This window comes from Muntiacus reevesi, chromosome 22 (assembly GCF_963930625.1).
Source record: "Muntiacus reevesi chromosome 22, mMunRee1.1, whole genome shotgun sequence".
Classification (NCBI taxonomy): domain Eukaryota; kingdom Metazoa; phylum Chordata; class Mammalia; order Artiodactyla; family Cervidae; genus Muntiacus; species Muntiacus reevesi.
Genome location: NC_089270.1, coordinates 30426845 through 30453511, shown reverse-complemented (window position 1 = coordinate 30453511; position 26667 = coordinate 30426845). Strand labels below are relative to the sequence as shown.

At 36.5% G+C, this 26667-nt stretch overlaps 1 protein-coding gene across 5 annotated transcripts in view; it reads right to left on the bottom strand.

Annotated features, from left to right (window-relative positions):
- LOC136152686 (UDP-glucuronosyltransferase 2A1) overlaps positions 1 to 26392 on the bottom strand; it is a 52258-nt gene extending 25866 nt beyond the window's left edge. For 2 of the 5 annotated variants that reach the window (XM_065914036.1, XM_065914037.1), the window contains exons 1-2: positions 25677 to 26392; positions 12756 to 13387 (exon numbers count right to left, since the gene is read on the bottom strand). In XM_065914036.1, the coding sequence (XP_065770108.1) occupies positions 12756 to 13387; positions 25677 to 26392 (1348 nt within the window). Of the gene's footprint in view, positions 1 to 909; positions 1634 to 12755; positions 13388 to 25674 lie in introns of those variants that run through there. The other 3 variants (XM_065914039.1, XM_065914041.1, XM_065914038.1) reach the window with 2 other exon arrangements.
- Positions 26393 to 26667: the final 275 nt, after the last annotated feature.

Sequence of the window (26667 nt, the reverse complement as noted above, 5' to 3'; positions counted from 1 at the left end):
AACAGTGTATGGAGTGAAAGCCAGCTTCAGTGATGCAATCAGATAAGAGCTAGACATTTGAAAATTGCAAAGCAAAACCATTTTTAATTAGAAAAAGCAGGAGATTAAAAATAGAATGTACATAACTAGTAAAGTGAAAAATATACTGTTTTTAACATCTTGAGTTAAAAACTCTTTCAAGTTTCTGCTTAATTTTTCAGTTTTCTATATTATACTCCGCCAAAACTAGGAAACTTCTCAGTATGACCCATTATGATGAAGCAGTTCTCATAGGACTTACTGAAGTTTCATCCAAAATATATGAGAGATAGGAATACATGGTACTTTGATCCAAAAGAAGGATGGTTTAAATTTTAAATCTATATTCCATGATTTTCAAAATTTGTAGAGCAAAATTCAGACAAAATAAGTTATATACCAAATTTAATACCACTGTTAACATGGGTCAGGTTCCAGACTATTACTAAAATCAGGCAAGGAGACTATCTTCCTCTTTTAACAAACATTACACTCACTTAACCAGTAAAAGTGGTTAAAAAAAAAAGTCTCCTCTATGAAAACTCAGTATATTAGACTTATTTGTGATGTCCTGCATCTGACAAAAATACATATTCCATTGGATTGACATTTATTAGCATGTTTTATATTTCATTTTGTTTTGGGAACAATCTTTTAAGTATTGAAGTATCCTAATAAATAGAGGACTATAAAGAAGGAGGAACCATGGCGAGAAATTTCTTGCCTCCCTTCCCCAATTAGTTATCGAACCACAGTTCCTTGATATCAATTGTGGAGCTTTTGTGAAAGTGAAAGTTTTAAAAATAGATTCCCTCCCTCTTCCTAGACTTTTCTGAAACCTCCTCAGCATCTTCTGATAATTATTTGAGAATGAAAAGCAGAGCCTCTTACCTAATACTTCACTGTAAAACTGGTCCCAAAGCTGAGGGTCATATTGTTGGAGCCAGAAGTCAAAGAAAATGGTAAACATTAGATTTTTTACCCTTTGCAGAAAGGTCATTCTGTCTGGTAATCCTGTCATGACAACAGGCACGTAGGAAGGTGGAGATGGAAGCTGCCCACAGTATTTCTCCATTGTACTACCCAGGGAGAGCCTTAATGTATACACAAAAGGAATTCCCAGAATCTCAGCAATCAGCTCACCACAGGGCGTCACAGGGTCTATAACCATAACTTTATAGTTGGCGTCCTGGAGTTTCTTCATGATTGTCTGGTTGTAGACAACACTCTCACAGAGAAGTTTTAAATCTGCACTTATCTGAAGGAAAAAATCTTGAAGTTTCTTTGCTGATTGCCAGGGTGACAATGTTGGCATGACGTTAACAGATAGATCTAAAAATTCGTTTAGACTTTTTTCAGCCATCTCTTTGTCCTGCGGCACTGAGAACATCTCGAAGTTCAGTGTGGAAGGCTTGTTGTTGTCAATGATAAAATTTTGTGACGACACCAACACAGTCACTTCATGGCCTCTTTCCGTGAGTTTCTCCAGAATAACCTTTAGATTGAGCCAGTGACTCATGTCGCAGGGCCACACCAGGACCTTCTCACAGAATCCACAGCCCGTGTAACACAGCTGCAGCAGCAGAATTGCTGGAACCCATCTCTTGGACATCATGATAGCAGCTCCCTCACACACTGCTCTGCAAATGCTGAATGCTTGTTGGGCACAAAATTGAAGTGGCAATTTAGACATCAATCGAGTTAAAAATTAATTTCTGGAGTTAGGAAACTTACATGCAGAGAACTTTGCCAGTTGTTAACTGGGCATGATATTTGTTCAGGAGAAGATAGGAAATATTTATATATTTTTGAGGAAATGATTGCAACCTTCTAGGAGTTTTAAAAGTAGATTAAAATAGAAAAAAATAATGTTTTATTGGCATTTTAAAAATATGATAGAACCCATTTAAATATATCTAGCAAATAATATGGTGCATCTCATGGAACATGATGATTAATAATTTGGGGAAACATGAAAATATATGTCTTCTCATAAAGCTGGTCACATGCTAGCATGTAGATAAAACATAGACATTGCCTAATATAGGAGGAATATGAAAATACTAAATGTTGTACAAAGATACAGGATTTCAGGGTCTCAGAATATGCTGTCACTCTAATGTGAAGAAATCAGACAAAGCTTCAACACAGAGGGGACATTTCAGTTAAACTCAGAAGGAAAGAATACAGGAGAAGGATTTTAAAGTTGAATAGAAGAAAGGGATAAAAAGATGAATGATATGTAAGTCATGGTCATTTAAGTATACAGTTGTTAGTTCAGTATGTATGGAGTAGAGGCTAACACAGAACTGTGCAGAAAAGGGAAATATTAGTTAAATAGGACACTTTGGAGAGCCTTAAATGCTGTACTCTGGATTCAGTTTTAATCTTCATAAAAAGATGTGTACTCACATTTTCAGATCAGGTACAGAAAATGATCATATAAGTCCTTTAATAAACCTAAACTGGCATCTGAATATTATTTGAGTTGCAATGAAAAAGAGCATACATAACTAGTTAAAATTAAATTTTGCAGGATTTGATCAGAGTATCAGGGAGAATATAATATTGGTTTGTGAATAGAGGTTCTAGAATGAGAGTCATGACTGCTGAGAAGTGAGGGGTGCTCAGTCATTAATAAGGGAGTGCTTGGTTTAGACTCTGAGCAATCAGAGAGTGCTAAGAACTCTAGAAAAATCACGAAACTCTAAAGGAGTAGTAGTTAACGGAAAAATTTTTTGACCGACCATGTGTCATTAATGATTGAACATGTGTGTGAATCTCAAGAGAGGGGAAATATTTAGGAGCACAGATTTTGTGTCCCATCATCGACCTGCATTTCAGTCCAATTCCAATTTCTTTTCAAAATGTTTGATATTTCATGTCTTCAACAAGCAACTTTTCACACTTACTTTACACTGGATTCTATACCATGCACAGGGTATAAAGAAACAAGTAAGATACACTTCTAATTCAAAATGATCTTATAGATTATTGCAGAAAATAAATTATCACAATAATTAATACTTCTCCCTTATACTTCTACAAATATAAGGGAGATGGATCATAGAAGGTATAGATGAAATGAGGAAGGGCAAAGCTCATGAAGGAGGTTGCTTGGTGGGGGAAGATAATGATGAAATTGTTAAGTTAGCTAAGTCTTTAAGTCTACTTAGTAGGTTGAAAAGTATTACTTAAAAGTGAAAAAGAATGTTAATGTATCTGTGTTCTAAGAATTGTGACATAGCTATACCAAGGGTTATGTTCAGTTACAAAATAATATTCATTTCAATAATTTGAAAGAGATATATTGAAATTTCAATTTCCCTTGAGAGCTTCTCTGTTTTGCCAAAACAAAAACCCAGAGTAAGTTTGCTTAAAGATGCAAAGAATAATCTAGGATTAAGGATTGAGAGTTGTGTTGTGTTGCATAATTAGGCTTTGCATAAACTCTGCTAATGACTGGTAAAAAGCATAATCCAAAAGAGAATCAGAAAATAGAAAGTTACAACAGAACCATAAATTCACTAAGAGAAAACAGATAATGTTATAATCTTAGAGGATAAACGTCATTTTACACAGGATAAATAGCCCCAAAGTGATTAAACAAAGATTGATAAACGTATCTAATCACCACGATGATTAGTTCATATGTTGTAAAAATGTTTAAATGAAGTCAAACAGAGAGCAGAGATATATAGTACAGGTTAGAAATTGACCTCAGTATACATGTTATTGGGCTTCCTTGGTAGCTCAGCTGGTAAAAAATCTGCCTGCAATACAGGAGACCTGGGCTCAATCCTTGGGTTTGATCCCTGGGTTGGAAAGATCCCCTGGAGGAAGGCATGACAACCCACTCCAGTATTCTTGCTTGAATAGAGAAATATCTCTAAGTTGTTTTGTTATATGAGAAAACTAAGGGAGAGCTCAGATTTTGAAGAATGATTCATTTTCATAAATGTAAAAGTATAGACATATTCACTTATATCCGACTGAAACATTTAAAATTCTGAATAAAATATAAAATTGCCCCACAAAAATTCACTTCTGATTTTCAAGAAAGTAAAAAGTCAGCAGACAGAATCCCTAAACAAAGTCAAGGCAGGAATTCTGATGTTCAATCTTGTTGTTTCTTTGTAGAACACACCATAGGTGCCAAGAGTGGAGAGAAGGAAAGTCTGAAGCCTTGCCAAGATCCTACACCCTGTGTATGTTCATGTAATGCTAGATTCTCAAGATATGGCCTCCCTTTTACAAACAAATTCACTTACACAGAAGTTTACAGCAAGGATAATTGCTAGTTTTGACTTGCTGGTGTGTAGATGAAAAAGATCTTTTAGAAGTCTTAACTGTCAATCTTCATATGGATTTCCAGCTCAAACTAGAAAAGCCTCTTTGAAGAAACTTTGAACTCAACTTCAAAGGTTTCCACTGATAAAATGTGAAGGTAAATAAGCACCTCCTTGTTAAAAGAAAACAAGGCTTCAGGACTGAGAACCAGCAAAAGCAGCAGAAGCCAGAAATATGAATTCAATGATTTAAAATATTATTGTATGAAATGAAAAATAAAATTATTTTTACAATAAATTTAAGGGTATGAAAGCAAAGTCTGAAAATATTGGTAAGAAACAAGAGATTAAAAAGAATAATTGTGAAAATTTGCCAAAGAAACAAAGTGAATTTCTGGAATTTAAGAATTCAATAAATCAGATTTAAGTTAGTGAATAGAGTGAAGAGTAGATTAAGCACAGCTGTACAAATAAACAGTGACCCAAAAGAGAAATCAAAAGATGTTATGCAGAATTAAGTTTTGAATAAAAAATGGAAACGATGATAGAATGCTAAAGATGCATGAAGAATAGACTAAGGCCTTTGAATCGAGTTATTGGTTTTGTCTACTCAGGGCTTCCTCTTTCAAGTCTTTTTTTTACTCTTTAGAGCTTGTGCATTTTTCATGCAGCCAGACTGCACAACTAAAGCCCTAAATTTCTGTTCTTTTACCCAAATCTTCCGACTACTTTAAATTTTTAAAGTAGTCGGAAGATTTGGGTTTAAAGTAGTCATTTTAAACATAAGCAATTCTAAATTAAGTCGAGATTTCTGTATAGCCTTCAGGATTATTACTATACTTTGCTAAGAGTGATTTTCTATTTCCATTACTCCTTCTGAATTATTCATTGGAATTTTATTGGAAAGGATTATAAAAATATGTGCCAACATATGATTAGTATGATTTGCAGTCTCACAGTATCTTCCTTCAAGATGCTTGCTCATCACAAAGGGGAAAATAGGGAGCATCCTGGCAGATGCACTTGTAACTAAGTGATCAAAATATGGTCACTAGTAATAAACTGTCTATATGATGTACCTCTGATGCATCTCACTGTGAAGGACACAAGGGTACTTCTATAGTATTCTTAGCCCGAACACATCATCTCTCCCTAATCACAAGAAAATACCAGAAAAAAAGTTGAGGGATATTCTAAAAATTAACTGTTTTCTTTAGAAAAACAGAGAGAGCCTGTGGGAACTGTCAGAAACTGAAGAGTAGGGAGACTGGACAAGTACATGCAAGAAGGAAACCTGGATTGTTTACCGAAAAGAAAAAAGGATATCAGCAGGATAATTGATAATTTTTCATAAGAATTTCTAGTTTTGATAATTTTACCATGTTTATATAAAATATTGATCTTAAAAACCCAGTCAATTAAAAAATCAATGATTCCTTCTATATTTATTAATTAGAATTTAAATAATTTCCTACTATTCACTTATTTATACTTATATTGCTGTAACTCAAAAATGTATTTTTATACATTTAATTATAATCATTATTTATTTTATTGCTCAAATTGTCACAGATATTGGAAAATTTTTCATACATTAGTTTCTACATCCTGATATGTCCCCATCATTTTCAATTACTTGTTACTTTTTGAAACCACAAAATGTTTCAGGATCATCTACTATTTTCACTGACCCAACCATAGAACTGACCATTTCTTCAAAGAATGCTGGTTCATTTTATTAGAGAATGGCACTTAAAAATCAAGATGAGTATATTAGACGTGTTCATTGTTACTTGTGTTTTAGCCATATATAGGTAGATATAGTTCAACTTTAAACAACAATATCAGCAACATCAATGTCAACTTAGAAACACACATATATAATACTGACAATTTTAGAATTAGCAATAAGAAAAATAGCTAAAACATTATGGATAATTCAATAAAACACTGTAATTCATGATTGCAGTGCAAATTTCTGTGTAAAATATTTTTTTATCTTTTAATAAAATAAAAAATAAAATAAAATTCTAAATTATAAAATTTTTTGGTATCCATTTATTGAATAGAGTATCCTTTCTTCATTGTATGTTCCTTGTTACTCTGTCATAAAATAATTCTCCACATATTTGTGGGTTTATTTCTGGCCTCTCAATTCTGTTTCATTGATTTATGTGTCTATTTTCCAGCCAATTCTGTGCTGTCTTGATTACTATAGCTTTGTAATACAGTTTGGAATCAGGGAGCATTGTACCTCCACTTGAGTTCTTCAGCTCACGATTTTCTGTTTGAATCTCTTTAGAGCTTAAATATCCCTGGTAAATTATTCTTTCCATTAATTAATTCATTAATCTTGTTCCTGAACTCAATGAATTGCCTGAGTTTTCTTGTCATTTTTGGGTTTCTTCATGATAGCTATTTTGAATTCTCTGTCAGATTATGATATTCTGTGATTTTAAGTTTGGTTTTTGGAGAATTTTCATATTCTTTTTGTGGAACAGTATTACTGTGGATCTTCATGAAGCTTGAGTTGTTCCTCTGCTGGCACATTTGAAGCAGTGAATGCCTTTCTTCTTTAAGTAATGTTTTCTTTTTTTTCTTGGCTGGTAAAGAATCCCCCAGCAACGCAGGAGACCCCCGTTTATGACCTCTGGGTGGGGAAGATCCCTTGGAGAAGGGATAGGCTGCCCACTCCAGTCTCCTTGGGCTTCCCTTGTGGCTCAGCTGGTAAAGAATTCTCTTGCAATGTGGGAGACCTGAGTTTGATCCCTGGATTGGGAAGATCCCCTGGAGAAGCCCATGGCAACCCACTCCAGTGCTCTTGTCTGGAGAATCCCAAGGACAGAGGAGCCTGGGGAGCTGCAGTCCATGAGGCCGCAGAGTCTGACACCAGCGAATAACTGAGCAGGAGCAGGATTCAATTAGCTGCCTTTCTATTGTCTTCCAGTAGGTGGCGCCATAGCACAAGTTTTTGCTTTTTGCTTACATGCGCTCTTTCTAGTTCTATTTGAGAGTAGGCACTTTCCACCCTCCACTAGCTGTCAGAGGTGTTCGCTGATGCTGGCGTGCGACTGCTTTGGAGTCCTCGGCGCCCTGCTACCACTGGTGTCCCTGGTGTCGCTGCCTGAGGCTCCAGGAGAGTGCGTGCTTCTGTTGGGTCTGTCATCTCCTGAGTCACATACAGGCTTGGTCTCTGGTCTCCACGGGGGTGATGGAATTTTGGGAAGGTAGGGATCACAAGTTCCTCTGCTGTGAGTGTTTGGTCCTTATCAGTGGAGCCGGAGATCAAACATTATTCTGTCTCATCGACCCCTTACTCGTTTACTATGAATGCTGATGACAACTGACGCAAGCCTCTCCAACCACTATATGGGGATGACTGACAATGCAGAAAGAGAAACAGGGCCACAGAGGAAATACATAAGAAGAATGAGCTAAGTGGTAGGAGTTATTTAGTCTGATAAGGACTGGAGAGCAGCTATGTTGGAAAAGGATCTTAGAGGTTGATTGATGTGTTGGTCCCAAAGGTATATACATTTGATATGCAAATCACTGTGTGCTTTATGTACTTTAAACAGATGCATGCAAATTATTTATTAATAAAAGATAATAATGAGACAGCACTGCACTTCATTATGGTTACAATTAAAGGAAAAGAATGAAGAGAAATGCCAAGTGAAAATGGAGAACAATTGGAATACTAGTAAATGGCTGATGAGACTATTAATTGGTACAAGAACTTGAAAATTAGCAGTATTTTCTAAAGCTAAACAGATTCATACCCTATGACTTGGCAATTCCTTTCTTATATATACATCTTGTAGAACAACATACTTGTATTCACCAAAAGACATGTACAAGAATGTTCGTATCAGTGTTTACCATACATAGCCCAAACCAAGACCGCCAACATGACCACTGGCGGTAGAATGGATAAGTAAAATTTACATTAATTCAAAAGATTCTGTATAGTTTTGAGAACAAACACACTACATCTACATGTGACAACTTGGACAAATATAAAAAGCACGATATTAAACAAAAGGAGCAAAATACAAAAGGGCCATAATGTGTGATTCATTTATACAGTTTAAAATTGGTCAAATTTAATCTGTGGTGTTAGAAGTCAAAGAAGTTGTTATCTTCAGATGGGTGTAGTCAGGACTGATATGAGGAAGGTTAGGGAATTACAGGTGTATTAATGTTTTGCTTCTTGGTTTGGGTTCTGGTTGCATGGGTTTATACTGCGAAATTGCAATGAGCTGTACAATTTATGACTTAGATTTTACTTGCAAGAAAGGTTACACAGAATCTTAAAAAGCTCACAGCACTAACCATAGGAAAGCCATGTGTGAGAAGGAATTAAAAGCCTATGTGGGGGCAGATTAACAAAGATCCACATTTTCCAGGGAAAAGAGATGTTGGTGATAGTGATTAGAATGGGGGTGGGATACACAAAAACAAACAAACAAAAAACCTCAGGCCTCGGGTGGAGAGGGAGGTGGGAGGGGGGGTTGGGATGGGGAATACATGTAAATCCATGGCTGATTCATGTCAATGTATGACAAAACCACTACAATATTGTAAAGTAATTAGCCTCCAACTAATAAAAATAAATGGAAAAAAAAAAAAAGGCAGCCAGAAATCAAAAGCAAAAAATGTACTGAGTAATTTAGTACAGCTTCAGGCAAGTTTGCTAGAGGGAAAATATTATGAGGCCCATTTATTTTATGGTTTTTTTTAATGGTCTGGAAAAAGATAGGGTTAGTTATAGGGAATACATCTAAAATTTAGCAGCAGGGAAAGAGGGACCAACATGGAACCTACATGGTACTTACAGGTAAAAGCAGGTGTCAGCCGCAACTTGGCAGTTGCCATGGACGCTTGCCATCTACCTCTACAAGGATTCATGTCCTGCTGAAGCTGCTGATCTCCAACACCCCCTGAAGGAGTTCAAGGTGGAGAATAGAGATGAGGTGCTCTATGCTCCAGGATACTGGCAGGACACGTCCTCAGAGTTAGGTTTTCTCAGGAGTTGATTTTATAAGCCCAATTCTTGTATTTCCTTCTACCTAGAAAAGCACTAAAATCCTCCCTAGTGGTGATAATTGCTTCTCATGACTAGCAGAAGCTTCATGAGACCAGCAGAAACTTTCTACCAAAAATATGCACTTGATTGCATGTCCTCCCCCTTTACCAAAATCACATATATACTGATCTTCCCCCCTTACCTCTTTGGAACAGTTTCTCAGAGCTACCTGAGGGGCTGTCTCCTAGGCTGCAGGCCTCATATTGCCCCCAATGAAACTTAACTTGCAACTCTCACATTGGGCTTTTTTTTTCTTTTTGTCAGCACAGGCTATACTGGCTGAGTGGTACATAGATTAGTACTGGTCTTTCCTCTCTTCTGTCTGCAGAGTGCTGGGAAAAATAGAGACAGACCAGGAAACCAAAAGACAGAGGCGAAATGGGACCATTCAGTTTCCTTATCAATTTAACTATTTTCATTACAACATTCAAGTCCTTGGCCTTCCTGTGACTATAGCAAAGGCTAGTACCTAGTCCTGCCCGCTTGAGAACTACCTATGGGCTGCATGTATAGCAAATCTCTCTGAAGTTGGGAGAAAAATCAGACTCAGTGTAGTTTGAAGATACCTTGCAGAACAATTGGCCAGGACAAGATTTATTTATAGATTCACTCCTGAATATAAAAAATGATCAGCCTATATTCCCAGATAGGCCTGTCCTATTTGGAGTTAGAAACATATTTAAAATAAAATTGATGATCATTTTAATTTACTTCATTCACAAAAGATATCCTCACTGACAAATAAAGCAGAGTTTTTAACCAGTGCAATTAGATATTTCCTTGATGAATGGGTGTTAGTCGCTCAGTCAAGTCTGACTCTGTGATACCAAGGACTATAGCCCACCAGGCTCCTCTGTCCATGGGATTCTGCAGGCAAGAATACTGGAGTGGGTAGCCAATTCCTTTCTCTGGGGGGATCTTCCTGATCCAGGGATCAAACCCAGGTCTCATGCACTGCAGGCAGATTCTTTACCATCTGAGCCACCAGGGAAGCCCATTTACTTACTCTTATCTCTTTCAAAGTAGATATTTGAGGGGTTTTGCTATTGCTTGTTTGTTTTGTACATTTTATTTTTCTAGCTTTTCCCGCAGACCTGAAGAACGGACATTGAAATGGACACTTCGCAGCACATGACGTTATGAAACCTCTTGTGTTGAAAGAAAATAATATCAAATGTATAAACTGATCTGTTTCAGGATCAGGTTACAGTTCACAGGTGTCTCTAATACTCGATGAATGTAATTGCAAACAGAGGACAAACTGGATCTTACCAGTTCTTCTTGAAAATATACTTCTATTTGAAATAAAATATTCAAGGTAGTTATTGTTGTCCAAGTACATTGAGTAACATGAGGAGCATAAAGGATTTAAGTAAATAAGATATTCCATTTCTTAAATACGTCTGCAGCTAGATTATTGCCCTGTGAAAATGAGAAGTTGGGAACATTCTGTATCCCAACGCCTTTACACATGTTATATAATCTGTCACGACACCATTTGAGAAAGGAGATTTTGTATGGCGCAGAGGCGTTTATTTTCTACAAATCCTTACTATGTTCTATTTACATAGTCCCATGATAGTATAATCAGGACATTGTCATTGCACAGTTCTGCGTAGTTTGTTATAAATAATATTCAACATAAATGTAGTCCTTCGTAATTGATATTGCATTGCTGCTATTGTTCAGATGCTGTCATGTCTGACTCCTTGTGACCCCATGGACTGCAGCACACCTGGCCTCCCTATCCTTCTGTATCTCCTGGAGGTTGCTCAAACTCATGTCCATTGGGTCAGTGATGCCATCCAACCACTTCATCCTCTGCTGCCCCCTTCTCCTCATGCCCTCAATCTTTCTAGAGTAAAAGAATAATATCTTGCATATTACCTTTGTAAGAAAGTACCATTGGTATCATCACTTAATTGCTGTTAATTAGTATCCCAGCTACTACTAACAAATCTAGAGGAGAAAAGCATTCAGAAAAGAATAAAATAGAAAAAGAAAGAAAGGAAGACTCATGAAGATCAGAAAAAGAAGTAATACAAACAATAAACCATAACTGGCCTTGACAGTTTGCTTTATTTTGTTTGATTTTCATAAAGAATCAGTAAGGCAATAAACCCTGAAGCTTGCCAAAGATCCCTGAGCAATTAAGCTGGAGGCAATGCTGGTCCAAGCACCCAGGGGAGCCTCAGGATGGAGACATAGTGAGAGGCAGAGAAGAGTACAAATTCAAGTTTCCAGCGTCTAATCCTAGGACTTTTAAAACTTCCTAAGACAAAGGAAAAATGGAGAATGAAGAAGGGAAAGTAAATTGGGTATCACTTCAAAAATATTTTTAGTAGTGTCATAATTTATCCATAAAAAGCAGAGACATTACTGTGAACAAAGGTCCATCTAGTCAAGGTTATGGTTTTTCCAGTAGTCATGTATGGACCTGAGAATTGGACTCTAAAGAAAGCTGAGTCCTGAAGAATTGATGCTTTTGAACTGTGGTGTTGGAGAAGACTCTTGAGAGTCCCTTGGACTGTGATGAGATCTAACTAATCAATTCTAATGGAAATCAGCCCTGGGTATTCAATGGAAGGACTGATGCTAAAGCTGAAACTCCAATACTTTGGCCACCTGATGTGAAGAACTGACTCATTGGAAAAGACCCTGATGCTGGGAAAGATTGAAGGCAGGAAAGAAGGGGATGACATAGGATGAGATGGTTGGATGGCATCACTGACTCAATGGGCATGAGTTTGAGTAAGCTCCAGGAGTTGGTGATGGACAGGGAGGCCTGGTGTGCTGTGATTCATGGGGTCACAAAGAGTCGGACATGACTGAGCAAATGAACTGAACTGAATTTATCCTGGTGAATGTATTTATATTTTCATTTATATTTCAAGATGTTTCATTTATATTTGAAGGTTGCTTTGCACATTGAAAAGCTATTACCTAAACAGGCACAAGATTATTTGCTTGAGACAACATCATGCATATTAATACCACCATTCCATTGTTTAGGAATTTTCCAAAAATAACATTCAATTGTGTACACATATATAATATATAATAAGCAGTGGTAAAGAACCCACCTGACAGTGTAGGGGACATAAGAGACAAGGGTTTGATCCCTGGGAGGGGAAATGGCAATACACTCCAGTATTCTTGCCTGGAGAATCCCATGGACAGAGGAGCCTGGAGGGCTACAGTCCATGGGGCAACAAAGAGTCAGATATGACCGAAGTGACTTAGCCCACACATATTTACTTCAGCTTGGCACTTGCAGTGGTATGGAAACCTTTTGCTGTATCAACAATAAGAATAATAAGATATCTGGAACCATTAGTAAGAGAACATTTTAGACTTACCTAGGACTTTGCTGTAGTATGAATTCCACTCACCCCAGTAGGACTGAAATATATAGTCTTGCAGGGGATAAGATAAGGTATTTTTAAGCCTTTCACCGAAGGTCATCTGGTCCGTGAGCTCGGAAAGGGCTGCAGGTACATAGGACACAGGTGCTGGAATTTTTCCGCAGTGTCTCTCCACTGTTGATGCTGGGGAGAACCTCAGGGTGTACATAAATGGAATTCCTAATTTCAGAGCAACCAGATCTCCGCAGATAGTTACTGGGTCGGCCAGCAACACATCAAAACGACTTTTCCGAAGTCTTGCCATTAACTTGGGGTTGTTTAATACTCCATCACAGATTTGTATATTAATTCGGAAGAAAGTATCTAGGAGTTTTCCTAGTTCTTTGTAGAAAGCCCAGAGTGTGAGAGGAGTCGGTCTGTGGTCTATCCACAGCATTATCATATGTTCGATTAAGGAATCTATATTGCTTTTCTTGTAGGAAACAGGTATCACCTCAAAATTCACAGGAGAGTCAGAATTGGAGTTGATGAATAGAGTCGCTGATGAGGCCAGTACAGTCACGTTGTGATTTCTTTGATTCAACTCTTCTAAAATCATCTTAATATTTAACCAATGGCTACCATCCGTTGGCCAAATTAGCACATTCCCACTTAGAACAATTTCAATCAGAGTCAAATTAAAAATCAGGTGATGGTAAAACTTCTTAGGTATGGTGACATCCATTATGGAAACCATCTTACTGTAGATCTTTTAAGATGAAAAGAAGCTTTCAGCGTATAAAGTATTTAGGTAGATTATTTTTTTCAAATAAAATAATATTTAATGTGACAGCTACATTCTTTAATAACTCAACTGATCTATAGATTAAAAGGAAAACAATATAACTCAAGTTCTTAAATGTATTAATATGATTATTCCAACAAAAGAAATGAAATCTGGTGCTATTTTAAAGAAAGAGAAGCAGACAGGTTATAAGCCTGACACCTGTGTTTGCTGAAGTAGTAACTGTGATTTATAAAATGCATATTCAGATTAGTATATCTTTCCCCAAATTAGATGAAAAATAACAGGTCTCACTGCTACGGCCACTTTGTCAAGAGTTACAGTTCTTTCAAGTTGGATGTCTTTAACTATAGGACATTTTTACATGCATTGTCTGATTCAATCCTTTACATAGCTTGCTTGGCAGAAGTGATTCACTCCATTTCATGGATAATGAAACTAATGTTGAATTGCATAATCCAAAACATATTTGACAGAATAGTACAACTGGGATGATAATCATGATAATTGTTTCACTCATTTCTGACTTCTTGCAATGTTATGCCTCATCTTTGTAAGGTTTAGGAACTTGGGCAATGCCCAGTGATGGACATTATTATCATTTCCCCATGGCTCATTTTAGCAAAAAATTAAAAAAAAGGTTTACTTAGAGGAGGTTTGCTAAAACACCTCAAGAAGTTGTTAGATTAATTGAGTAGTAAATTACTACATATTTGATAGAGGACCTTTTTCTTCTGTAATAGAGCAAATTAATCACTGTCTCTTTGTTACAGGGAATTTTTTATTTTCTTGCCTATGATGTATTTACACACTATCAAGGAAATAGGGACCAGCACCCTAAGGAACCACATACTTTTTACTCAGAGCTGTTTAGTGGCTTAACTTAGGTGGACACTAGACTTCTTCAGTCCCACATTCAGAAACTGTCCTTTAATAAAGTTTGTGACCCTGGTGAATTACCAAAACCCTCTCAGCTTTAGAGATGATGCTAATTTGCTATATTACATTGTAAATTAGCAATAATATCTGCAAAACTGCTTTGCAAACTGCTTGGCTCAGAGCAAGAGTTTAGTGATGCTGGCAGTCTAATAAGTTTGCTGAAAGATTGACCAGTAAATCAGTGGGCTAGCCACAGAATTACTGGCCAGACATGGACGTAATGATATCTATTAGTTGAGGTTCTTAGTGAATACCAAATCAACCAAGGTCAACTATTAATATACAATGGTGCTGTTTTAAAAGTTAAAATATTTAAAGGCTGCCATTAAAAAGAGAAAATAAGAACAAATAAAGTGATTAAAAGAATAGAAGGTGGGAATTGAGAATGGAAATTAATTGCTGAATTTTATCTTCATAATCTACTGCCCCTGAATTGTGTCATTTCAGGCCCCTGAAGAACAAAAGGACCAGGAAAGCAGAGAAAGGGAAAGAGGGCACAGAGAAGTGATACTTTTAGAATGATTGTGTCCTTTCAAGAGCAAGCCGCAGTTTGATTATAGTGGCAACAATTTTAAAATTAATTAGATTTTGAAGAAAAATAGCAAGAGAAGAGTATGGGTAACCTTGAGGTCCATTAAAATAGGTCTAGTGGAGAGAATTTGAAATATCTTCATAAAGAAATCTGTTGCTATTATGATCTTCTTATAGAAAGGAGACAAAACACATATAAAGGATAACTGAAAGTTTATATGTTAAATACTGAGCATATAAAGAATATAAACTGAAAGTCTATATGTGAAATACTGAGATTTGCCCAATTATCAAAGTCCATGTAAGTATAATATAATAAGTAATTAGAGATTACTGTCAATAACTATGATAACACTTATCAAAATATACCCAAGAATCAAATGCAAGTAGGCAGCCCTAAATTACCCTGAATTAAAAAAAAGAAAATTAAAGAGCTCATGGAGTCAGCTTTCCACTGTTAAGTGATCTCTTCAGGACAATAATATAATTAGCTATTTTAATAAAGATAATAAGAGATACCAAAATTGATTAGTAAGTGATATATATACAGAGAAAGATTTTAAATTATTCTTGAATATTGAAATAATCTCATTATAATCAATAGAGGTGACTGTTCTTTTTATTCTATGGTTTCCTATATGTCTAAATAATTCATGATTTGCAAATTCAAAAATTATGAAGAGATTAAAAAATAAATTATGTTTGGGAACATATGAAGGTATAAGCTGATTTAAATTTCCATCAGTGAAAAAATAACAAGCCAAATGTGCATAATTTCATGAAAAAATAAAGTTTTGTAACTTAAAACAATCACACATTTGTTTGTTTTATTAGTTCACTAATAGCTCTTCTGAATAAGGTTTCAGTAATAACATTGTGGAATTGTCATTCTGGAGACAGCATACATCCAGTTGGCCCAGTTCCATCAGTTTGTATGTAAGAAAACAGGTCAAGAGAGGTTTCAATAATCTGAAAGCCATAATGCTGGAAATACATAAGTATTTTGGTTTTCCATCCAATGTTTTTTCTTCTATATTCTACTTTCTAAATGAAATGGTTGAGATATATTTTATAATGGTAAAAATTAGAAAATGCTGTATTTCACAATTGTGAATATTTGATAATGGCATCTTAAATGTGACTAAAGAGCTCAGAAATTAATTTTAAAAGTATATGCCTGTGAAATATAAGTACCACAACTGAAAACTAGATCAGTCATAGAACATTTGTACCAATTACAATACTGTTATTGCACTTGGAATTTTAGGGGAGGAAAAACACTTTCCCTTTTACCTTTTCTAGGTTCTTCTGACTCATCTAAGAATTAAATCAACATGAGACAGATGAACAGGTGAAAAACCAAATTTAATGACATACAGGGTCTCCATAAGAGTAAGAGGTGCAAGAACAAGCTAGGTAATTGACGCTTGCATGCCACCTAATGGCTCAGACAATAAAGAATCTGCCTGCAATGCAGGAGACCCAGGTTCAATCCCTGGGTCAGGAGGATCCCCTGGAGAAGGAAATGGCCACCCACTCCAGCACTCTTGCCTGGATAATCCCATGGACAGAGGACCCTGGTAGGCTGCAGTCCGTGTGGACACAAAGAGTCCAACAGGACTGACTGAGTGACTAACTTTCACTTCCACTTTCATGCCACCTGAGAGAAAGAGGAGGCAGGGGCTTGGGGCTTTAAAGGGGAGGAAGAGGATTCACATGGAGATGCAAAATCAAGTATTTTGTAAAGCAATGTTTGCTATGCCATAGAGACAATGGAACACAGAGTGGATTCTGGTCTCCAGACCCTGGTGAGTTCCTACCACAGAAGCCCATGTTCTCTGCAGATCAGTCTGGTGGAAGGGCTCTTCCGGGACTGAGTACCTTATCTAAATTATCTTAAGCCGTTAAAGGGGAGGTTAAAAAAAAAGACTTCCTGAGTCTTTGTCTCTTATAAAAACATTCAGCCCCAGATAATCCTCAAGCCAAAGAGGCACTTTGGGGCCTGGCAGGTTTTATTCCCCTTCAGAATCAATTGCACCCACATAAGTCTGCAAACTAGTCCTAAGACTGTTTTAGGAACAGGAGTAATCACCTCTTCAGTAACTTCAGAGTTTTTAGCCTTTCATCAGTGCTTCAATTGTATTTGAGTTCTTTGATTAGCATTTAGTTAATTCATTTGGCATTTTAAACTTACATGCACTTTCTTTTCTTCCCTTTGTTGTACCCTGTATAAACCTCTTTTAAAGCTCTCTATGAAGAAATGCCAGCACTGGGTTTGGCATTAAATACTTCACCACTTCCTTGCTTATAACCTCAGGTAAGTTACTCAGGGTCATCACAAAATAAGGCGAAATGAAAGTGCCTATTTTTTATAGTTATGAGTACTGAGTGAAGTAATTGTTGTTTAGTCACTAAGTCATGTCCAACTCTTTTGAGACCCCATGAACTGTAGCCCACCAGGCTCCTCTGCCCATGAAATTCTCCAGGCAAGAAAACTGGAGTGAGTTGCTGTTTCCTCCTCCAGGGGATCCTCCTCACCCAGGGGTTAAACCTGTATCTCCTGCATTAGCAGGCTGATTCTTTACCGCTGAACCACCGGGAAGCCCTGAGTTAAGAAATGCATGTAAATTATTCAGAATAAGAATAGCATTTGTGCTTAATAAATGTTAGCTATATTGATATTGTAGGAAGAGAATCTGATTTTAAAGTGATCAATTTAACCAGATCTCATCAACTAGGCTTACCTCCTCTCTCTACTCCTCAGACAATGGCTGCCTGGGGCACCTGAACTTTAATGCAGATGTTCCCAAACACCGACAAATTCCTCCACAAGTGTTAGTCATGCTCAGGGTCCAGGTGCCTTGCACATGATCTAACACTAGCAGTATTCAGTTCCAAATTTCAAAAATGATTGAAGAAATACAAAGATATAAGGCTCAAGATTATACCCATAAAGATTATAACCTTCATTCCCTTACATTGAGTAGGAGCAAAACACAATGAAAGTTCTTCCTGGGAATTGTGGAAGTCCTGCAACAAATTCCATCTTGGATCTCTCACCTATGGTTATCATCTGGCTTATGGGCAACTGTGGAAAAGGGAATGTTACTAGCGGTGATTTGAAAACTTCAATGCAGTCAAGGTCAATTGAAATTTAAGCTAGAAGAAGGAAGGAAGGAGAGAGGGAACCAAAGGAAAAACTAAGAAGAGAAAAACAGAAATAAAAATCCAATCAAAATGTAATACTCTTCAGGGAAAAGACCCCAATACATTTTTTTCTACTTTAAAATGACTACTGGAAATCAATCACTATGCAGATAATACACACTCAGATTTGTCTCATTTCTAGCACTTTATTTTACATTAATTACCTATGCTTAGTGAGTCCCCTGTTCATGTGAAGATCTGAATAATATGGTCACACTTTTTTTTTTGAAGGTCAGCTGTTTTTTCTATTGAACTTAATATATTTGCATGACTGTCTATTGTTATTATAGATGGCATTCGTATTTAAAGGTTACTCACCTAATTATTTATCTATAAAATGTATTGTTTATTTATATAAATCTAATATATAAAGATCACAGAAAAAACTGTTTGCTTTTATAGTGGCCACAGTTTTACTCTGTAATAGGTAGTAATAGTAATAGGTAATATTTATGGATAATAGTAAGCATTTTTGCTGGATTAAAAAAGCTGCATTATTATTTCCCTAAATGTTTCCCCAGTTTTTGTGGTAGCTTTTCTGTTGTTAATATAAACAAAAATAAAATTTACCTGGATCAACTTTAAACAAATATATCTGAAATCTGCAGAAGCTTTTTCTCACTTTCAGTTAAAGTGGAGCTTTCTTAGGACCAAAAAGCTATACTCAGGCAGATTGCCCCATGCAATGGAATCACTTGGAGACCTATGCCTGAAGGAATAGCAAGCTGCCTCATGATAATATGGCCAAATTAAACTCCATCTGGCAAATTAAAATAGGAGAGAAATGGAATAGCAGATTTCAAAACTAAGTACATTGAAAGGAAGAACAGTATCCAAGAAAGTTTCATCTTAAAAGAATCTTAAAAATTTATAATTTATTTTAAAGGAGAGAAAAATCCTTCTAAATGCTTTGGTGTTAGAAACACTTGTTTGAAAATTTTCTCAACCTAAGAGATATATTATTTGATTTTAACATGTTCACTATTTCTAAGCTTCAATATTCTCATTTGCAATCATAGATTTTTCTTCAAAGTTCATTAAGGATTAAGGTATCTATTAAATGTGAAGTACTCATCAAACTGTACAGTGACACAGAAGAGATCAACAAATATTACATAGTATTACTATCATAATATTCATGAGTTTGAACCAAATATCCAATGTCTGAAATAAAAGAGGTAATTTCCACATAATATCCAATTTCTAGCAATTAGAAGAGATTAAGGACTCACTCTCAAGTTCTTAGAGCTTTCCACTGCAGAAAATAATCTTACATTTTTTTACTCCATTTATTCACTCCTCTATTTACTTACTCAGGTGTGAAAATTTGAGACCTGAGTGGATATGTATTTTTCACAATGATTTTGATTAGCACATTTAAGCTAAAGTAAAAGATAAATTCAAATTATAAGTTGGAAATAAGTTCTTTATACATCAGTTCTGTTCACAATCCTCATTTATCACTCTGAATGTACAAAGTCCAGCACAAAAACAAATTACTTTGTTGTGTTAGTACTTTTCTTTCTTACCTGACCTTTTGAATATGACCGTTCAAGTCCCCAGACTTAAGAATATTGTGTTTTAGTAAAACGAACTTTAAATAGTGATTCTAAGTCGGAAAAGTGTAATTTGATTAGAAACATGATATTATCAAAATTAGAGGGTAAGAACCTTCTCAGAAATCTTCATTACATTCCCATGAATAAATTGTTAAGAAAGATTATTCTATTGTCTTAAGACAGGGAAAACAGTGTGGTTTTATTACCAGTATTAACTTACAATATAATGAAACATGATTTTGAGATTCCTAGCATGGGGAAGGTTTATAAGGGATAATTTCACCAACACAAAGAACATCATAATCCTGATCATTATTTTCCCAAGCTCGGCAATGAGTAGTTGATAAAAAACATAAATGATTAGATAAGAATGCAGACATGTATCATGACAAAGGAGCTCTAGATGTGCATTCCTCTAGTTCATTAGCTGAGATGCTGCACATGCTGATTTCACTGTTAGTTTACTGCATGCATGAGGAGGCTAAAGAGTTTTCAAACTTCTTGACAGTTTTCAGACATCTTTGTTGCCTCATAATATTGTCATTCCTTTATCCTCTTCCTTAAATTTTAAGGTCCAGTTTTAGCCCTAGGATGTTGACCATCTCTTTATCTTCATTGAGTAGTTCATGATCATCACAGTAGCTGTGCTTGCTCTCTCTAAACATCAGAATGGGTAGATTTTTATTTAGATTCCAGGAGAGAAATATCTGTCTTCTTTTCAATTTATGGGCAACTATTTAACATACCCAGAAGAGATGATGAGCCAATTATAACTGACATCCCTCTTAACACTTCTCATCCATAAACCCACTCATATATGGTCAATTAAGTTATAGAAAGGAGCCAAGAATATACAGTGGAGAAGATAGTCCCTTCAATAAATGGTGTTGGAAAAACTGCACAGCCACATGTAAAAGAATGAAATTGGATCCTTATCTTACATCATGTACAGAAATTAACTCAAAATGGGTTAAAGACTTTTATAGTTTGAACTGAAACCACAGAACTCCTGGAGGAAAACATAGACACTAATCTTGGTATAGATCTTGGGGGTGCTTTTCTGAATTTGTTACCAAAAGCAAAGGCAATAAAAGCAAAACTAAACATATAGGACTACATCAAACTAGAAAGCTTCTGCACAAAAAAGTAAAGTGTCAACAGCATAAAAAGGCAACCTATCAATTGGGAGAAAATATTTGCAAATCATATATCTGACAAGGGGCTAATATCCAAAGTATATAAAAACTTATACAACTTAGTAACAAAAATACATACAATGTGACTGAAAATGGTAAAAGGACCTGAACTGACATTTTCCCAAAGACACACAGATGGCCAACAGAAACACAAAAAGGTGTTCAAAACCACTAATCATCAAGGAAATGAAAAGCAAAACCATGATGAGCTATTACCTTAAGGATGACTATTATCAAAAAATAAAAAAATAAATGTTGGTGAGAATGTGAAGTAAGGGAACCCTTGTGCAATGTTGGTAGGAATGTAAATTGACACATTTCACTGTATAAAACAGTATGGAGGCTCCTGAAACAACTGAAGATAGAACTACCATATGATACAACAATTCCACTTCTGGATATTTATCGAAGGAAATGAAGACTCAGTTCAGTTCAGTCGCTAAGTCGTGTCCAACTCTTTGCAACCCCATGAACTGCAGCACTCTGGCCTCCCTGTCCATCACCAACTCCCGGAGTTTACCCAAACTCATGTCCATTGAGTCGGTGATGCCATCCAACCATCTCATCCTGTGTCGACCCCTTCTCCTCCCACCCTCAGTCTTCCCCAGCATCAGGATCTTTTCCATTGAGTCAGCTCTTCGCATCAGATGGCCAAAGTATTGGAGTTTGAGCTTCAACATCAGTCCTTCCAATGAACACCCAGGACTGATCTCCTTCAGGATGGACTGGTTGGATCTCCTTGCAGTCCAGGGGACTCTCAAGAGTCTTCTCCAACACCACAGTTCAAAAGCATCAATTCTTCAGCACTCAGCTCTCTTTATAGTCCAACTCTCACATCCATACATGACTACTGGAAAAACCAAAGCCTTGACTAGATGGACATTTGTTGACAAAATAATGTCTCTGCTTTTTCATATGTTGTCTAGGTTGGTCGTAACTTTCTTTCCAAGGAGTAAGCGTCTTTTAATTTCATGGCTGCAGTCATCATCTGCAGTGATTTTGGAGCCCAGAAAAATAAAGTCAGTCACTGTTTCCCCATCTATTTGCCATGAAGTGACAGGACCAGATGCCATTATCTTAGTTTTCTGAATGTTGAGTTTTAAGCCAACTTTTTCACTCTCCTCTTTCATTTTCATCAAAAGGCTCTTTAGTTCTTCACTTTCTGCCATAAGGGTTATGTCATTTGCATATCTGAGGTTATTGATATTTCTCCCAGCAATCTTGATTGCAGCTTGTGCTTCTTCCAGCCCAGCATTTCTCATGATGTGCTCTGCATATAATTTAAATAAGCAGGGTGACAATACACAGCCTTGACATAACTCCTTTCCTGATTTGGAACCAGTTGTTGTTCCGTGTCCAGTTCTAACTGTTGCTTCCTGACCTGCATACAGGTTTCTCAAGAGACAGGTCAGGTGGTCTGGTATTCCCATCTCTTTCAGAATTTTCCATAATTTATTGTGATCCACATAGTCAAAGGATTTGGCATAGTCAATAAAGCAGAAGTCAATGTTTTCGATGTTTTTCTGGAACTCTCTTGCTTTTTCGATGATCCAGCAGATGTTGCCAATTTGATCTCTGGTTCCTCTGCCTTTTCTAAATCCACCTTGAACATCTGGAAGTTCACAGTTCACTTATTGCTGAAGCCTGGCTTGGGGAATTTTGAGCATTACACATGCTAGCATTACTAGCGTGTGAGATGATTGCAATTGTGCGGGTGTTTGAGCCTTCTTTGGCATTGCCTTTCTTTGGGATTGGAATGAAAACTGACCTTTTCCAGTCCTGTGACCACTGCTGAGTTTTCCAAGTTTGCTGGCATATTGAGTGCAGCACTTTCACAGCATCATCTTTTAGGATTTGAAGCAGCTCACCTGGAATTCCATCACCTCCACTAACTTTGTTCATACTGATGCTTCCTAAGGCCCACTTGACTTCACATTCCAGGATATCTGGCTCTACGTGAGTGACCACAGCGTCGTGATTATCTGGGTCATGAAGATCTTTTTTGTAGAGTTTTTCTGTGTATTCTTGCCACCTTTTCGTAATATCTTCTGCTTCTGTTAGGTCTACACCATTTTTGTCCTTTATTGAGGCCGTCTTTGCATGAAATGTTCCCTTGATATCTCTAATTTTCTTGAAGAGATCTCTAGTCTTTCCCATTCTATTGTTTTCCTCTATTTCTAAATTCAAAAAATATCTATGACCCATGTTAATTGCAGCATCATCTACAATAGCTACATGTAATATCACATTTTTATTTATTCATTGATGTTGTTTTCATGTCTTGGCTACACACACACACACACACACACACACACACACATTATTTAGGAATAGCAAAGGAAAAAATCCCAAATGACAACATGGATGGACCTTGGACCTTTAGAACATTGTGCTAAGTGAAATGTCAGACAGAAAAAGACAGATTCCATACAATCTTTTTATGGTTATATCCTAAAACAAATAAAACCTTAACTTGTAGATACTGTAGAACACATTGGTGGCTGCCAGAGATGAGAGGAGAGGGTAGATCAGAGGGTAGAAATTTCCAGTTTAAAATATTTAGATAAGTCCTGAGGATATAACACACAGAATGGTGACTATGCTGCTACTGTTGCTGCTAAGTCGCGTCAGTCGTGTCCAACTCTGTGCGACCCCATAGATGACAGCCCACCAGGCTCCTCCGTCCCTGGGATTCTCCAGGAAAGAGTACTGGAGTGGGTTGCTACTGCCTTCTCTGCATGGTGACTATCATTGATAATAATAAACTGTATTGTATATTTGAAATTTGCTGAAAGAGTTGATTTTTAAATTACTAATTCAAGGAGAAAACATTATGTGCTAGGTGATGTTAACCAGACTCATTGTGGTGGTCATTTGACAATATATACAAATATCAAACCATTATGCTGTATATCTGAAAGCAATATGTTACATGTCAATTATATCAGGCTTCCCAGGTCACTCAGTAGTTAAGAATCCAGCTGCCCCTGCAGGAGACGTCAGAGACTCAGGCTTGAATCCTGGCTCAGAAAGATCCCCAGAGAAGGAAACGGCAGCCCATTCCAGTGTTCTTGCCTGGAGAACCCCATGGACAGAGGAGCCTGGCGGGCTACAGTGTACGGGATCACAAAGAGTTGACACCACTAAGCATGTGCGCATGTCAATTAATATCTGAAGAAAAAACCACATTAATCTCTTCCTCATCCTTACTAATACTCCACACTAATCAATTATCACTTCATTAATTTTACCTAATAAGGAGGTAATACAAATTGATTGGTCACTAGCTCCTAGACACTATCTTAAAATCCTTTTATACATTAACTCAGTTCTTTCAGTAGCCCTCTTATCTGGATTAATAACTGCAGGTACAAGGAAGCTTAATTACACCTCCACGGCCACACACTCCTGATTGAAAACTGGTTATCATGAACCTGTTCTCCTAAATGCATTATCTGCATTGTTTTTCTCTCTTTATAAGCTACTTCACTCATGCATGCTCTTATCACATTTTTCCAGGAGTGATGCAATGGCCTACGTCTAACAACCTTCCATTCGAGGTCCACAACTACCTAAATATTTTACATAAAATACAGTCCAATCATAACGCATTTCTTTAAACTTTCCCATGATTTATTAGCTAAAACCCAAAATTTTTAGCATGACATACTAGAGGCTTTGTAAATACCTATTGAATTAATTCATTCTTGCTGTCCTGACATCTCCAAAGTTATTCCTCATGCTTCCTGATTTTTACACTTTGACCTTAATGAATACTGAGAACTGAACCATCAGCAATATCCAGCACACATATATTATTTTAAGACTCCACAATATTGGGCACATTGCTTCCTTCCCTACATTTAGTTTTCAGGAAATTCCTGAAACTTCCTTCTGAGATGGAACCTCAATTCTGAAGGTTTTAGAATACCACTCTCTTATCACATACATCCCGCTTGTCTCCTTTATATTTTTGCCATCAGACATGGGAGAACCTGAAGAAACTTCTTTGGCCAATATAATACTATCTCTGTCCTTTATACATATTTCCATTACTCATATCATCTATATTGTAAATATTCATTTTTATGTCTGGTTTCTCTGCTTGACCGTGTAATCCTTGAAGCCAGGAACTTGACTTCAGCCCTTGTTGTAACCTCTCTATCTAGAGAGTGTCTAGTACACAGTAGTAAGTCTATGTGCAACAATCAAACAATTTCATAAACATATAATGTTTTTCAACACACATGCACAAATGTTTATACTGGTAATGGGCTTGTAGAAAACTTAATTTCTTCCAGGTTTTTCCACATCCCACTAGAGTTTCTAGGCAAATTCTGTTTTCAATACAATATCTAAGTTAGAATTTAGTCCTATTTTTAAACAAAATGTTTAAAAATTTAAACAATTAGACAATTTAAACAATTTAGACAAATTAAACAATTAGACAATTTAAACAAAATTTTCACAAAATGTTATCCATAAAAGAACTTATTTGGTATCTTCAAGTCCATAAAATTAGAAAACAGCACACTAGCTCCAAAGCATAGTGCTTCTTATCTTTGCTTTTGATAGCGAATGATAGTAATAGATAGCAATCAATATGTAGTGTTGGAGAAGAATAGCCATAGGGAAACAGAGAAGAAGTGATACAAAGCTCTGTCTGTTCAAACTTAAATAATAAAAATGCAACATACCCAAAGCGTTACTATAGTAGGAATCCCACGGTTGCCACAGAGTATTAAACATGTAGTCCTGTAGATGGTAGGAAATGAAATTTCTTACTCTGTCAGTGAAAGACATCTGGTCGGTGAGTTCTGATAAAATAGCAGGAACATAGGAAGGAGGGTATGGTACCTTCCCACAGTGTTTTTCCACTGTTGAGGCTGGAGAAAACCTCAAGGAGTAGATAAATGGTATTCCCAATTTTAAAGCTATTATATCACCACAAGGAAAGACTGGATCTGACACCAAGACCTCGAATTTGCTCTTCTTCAGCTTTTCCATTAGCTTTTCATTTTTGAGAACACCATCACAGATTTCTCTGGACACCATGTGGAAGTCCTTGATGACTTTGGCCATCTCTTGATAGAATCTCCAGATGGTTAAAGGAGACGGTCTGTGTTCCATCCAGGTCAAAACAAAGTCCTTGATCACTCCTTCTATTCTTTCTTTGCCAAAGGGTACCTCGTATATTTCAAATATCAGAGATGGGTTGGTGGTCGGTGTGATGAAAAGTGCACCAGAAGCAACTAGAACGGTCACATTATGCCCTTTTTTAATCAGCTCATCTATAATTATCTTAACATTTAGCCAATGACTACCTTCCATTGGCCAAATCAGAACATTCCCACCAAAAGTGGTTCCTAGGAGACTTATCTGAAGAGACAACAGTAGAATGATCTTGTTCAACATGCTGTTGCTTGATGTAGAAGATTCGATGAGGTGTGACACAAACAAATTTCTCTGCAAAAAGAAAAGACAAATTACTTTTCATTTTTGATTCAAAACTTCTCTATAAAAAATGACATTAGTTGCGGTAGCTCTATAATCATAATTTTATGGCAATTACAGATTTATTGTGTCATTTCTCAGCCTGTTGCTTTAGCTTTGGTTATGAATCTTGCTGTCTTATGCTTTTCTTGAACTTGATCCTTCAACCCTTCCTTTGCATCTTATAATTGTTAAAT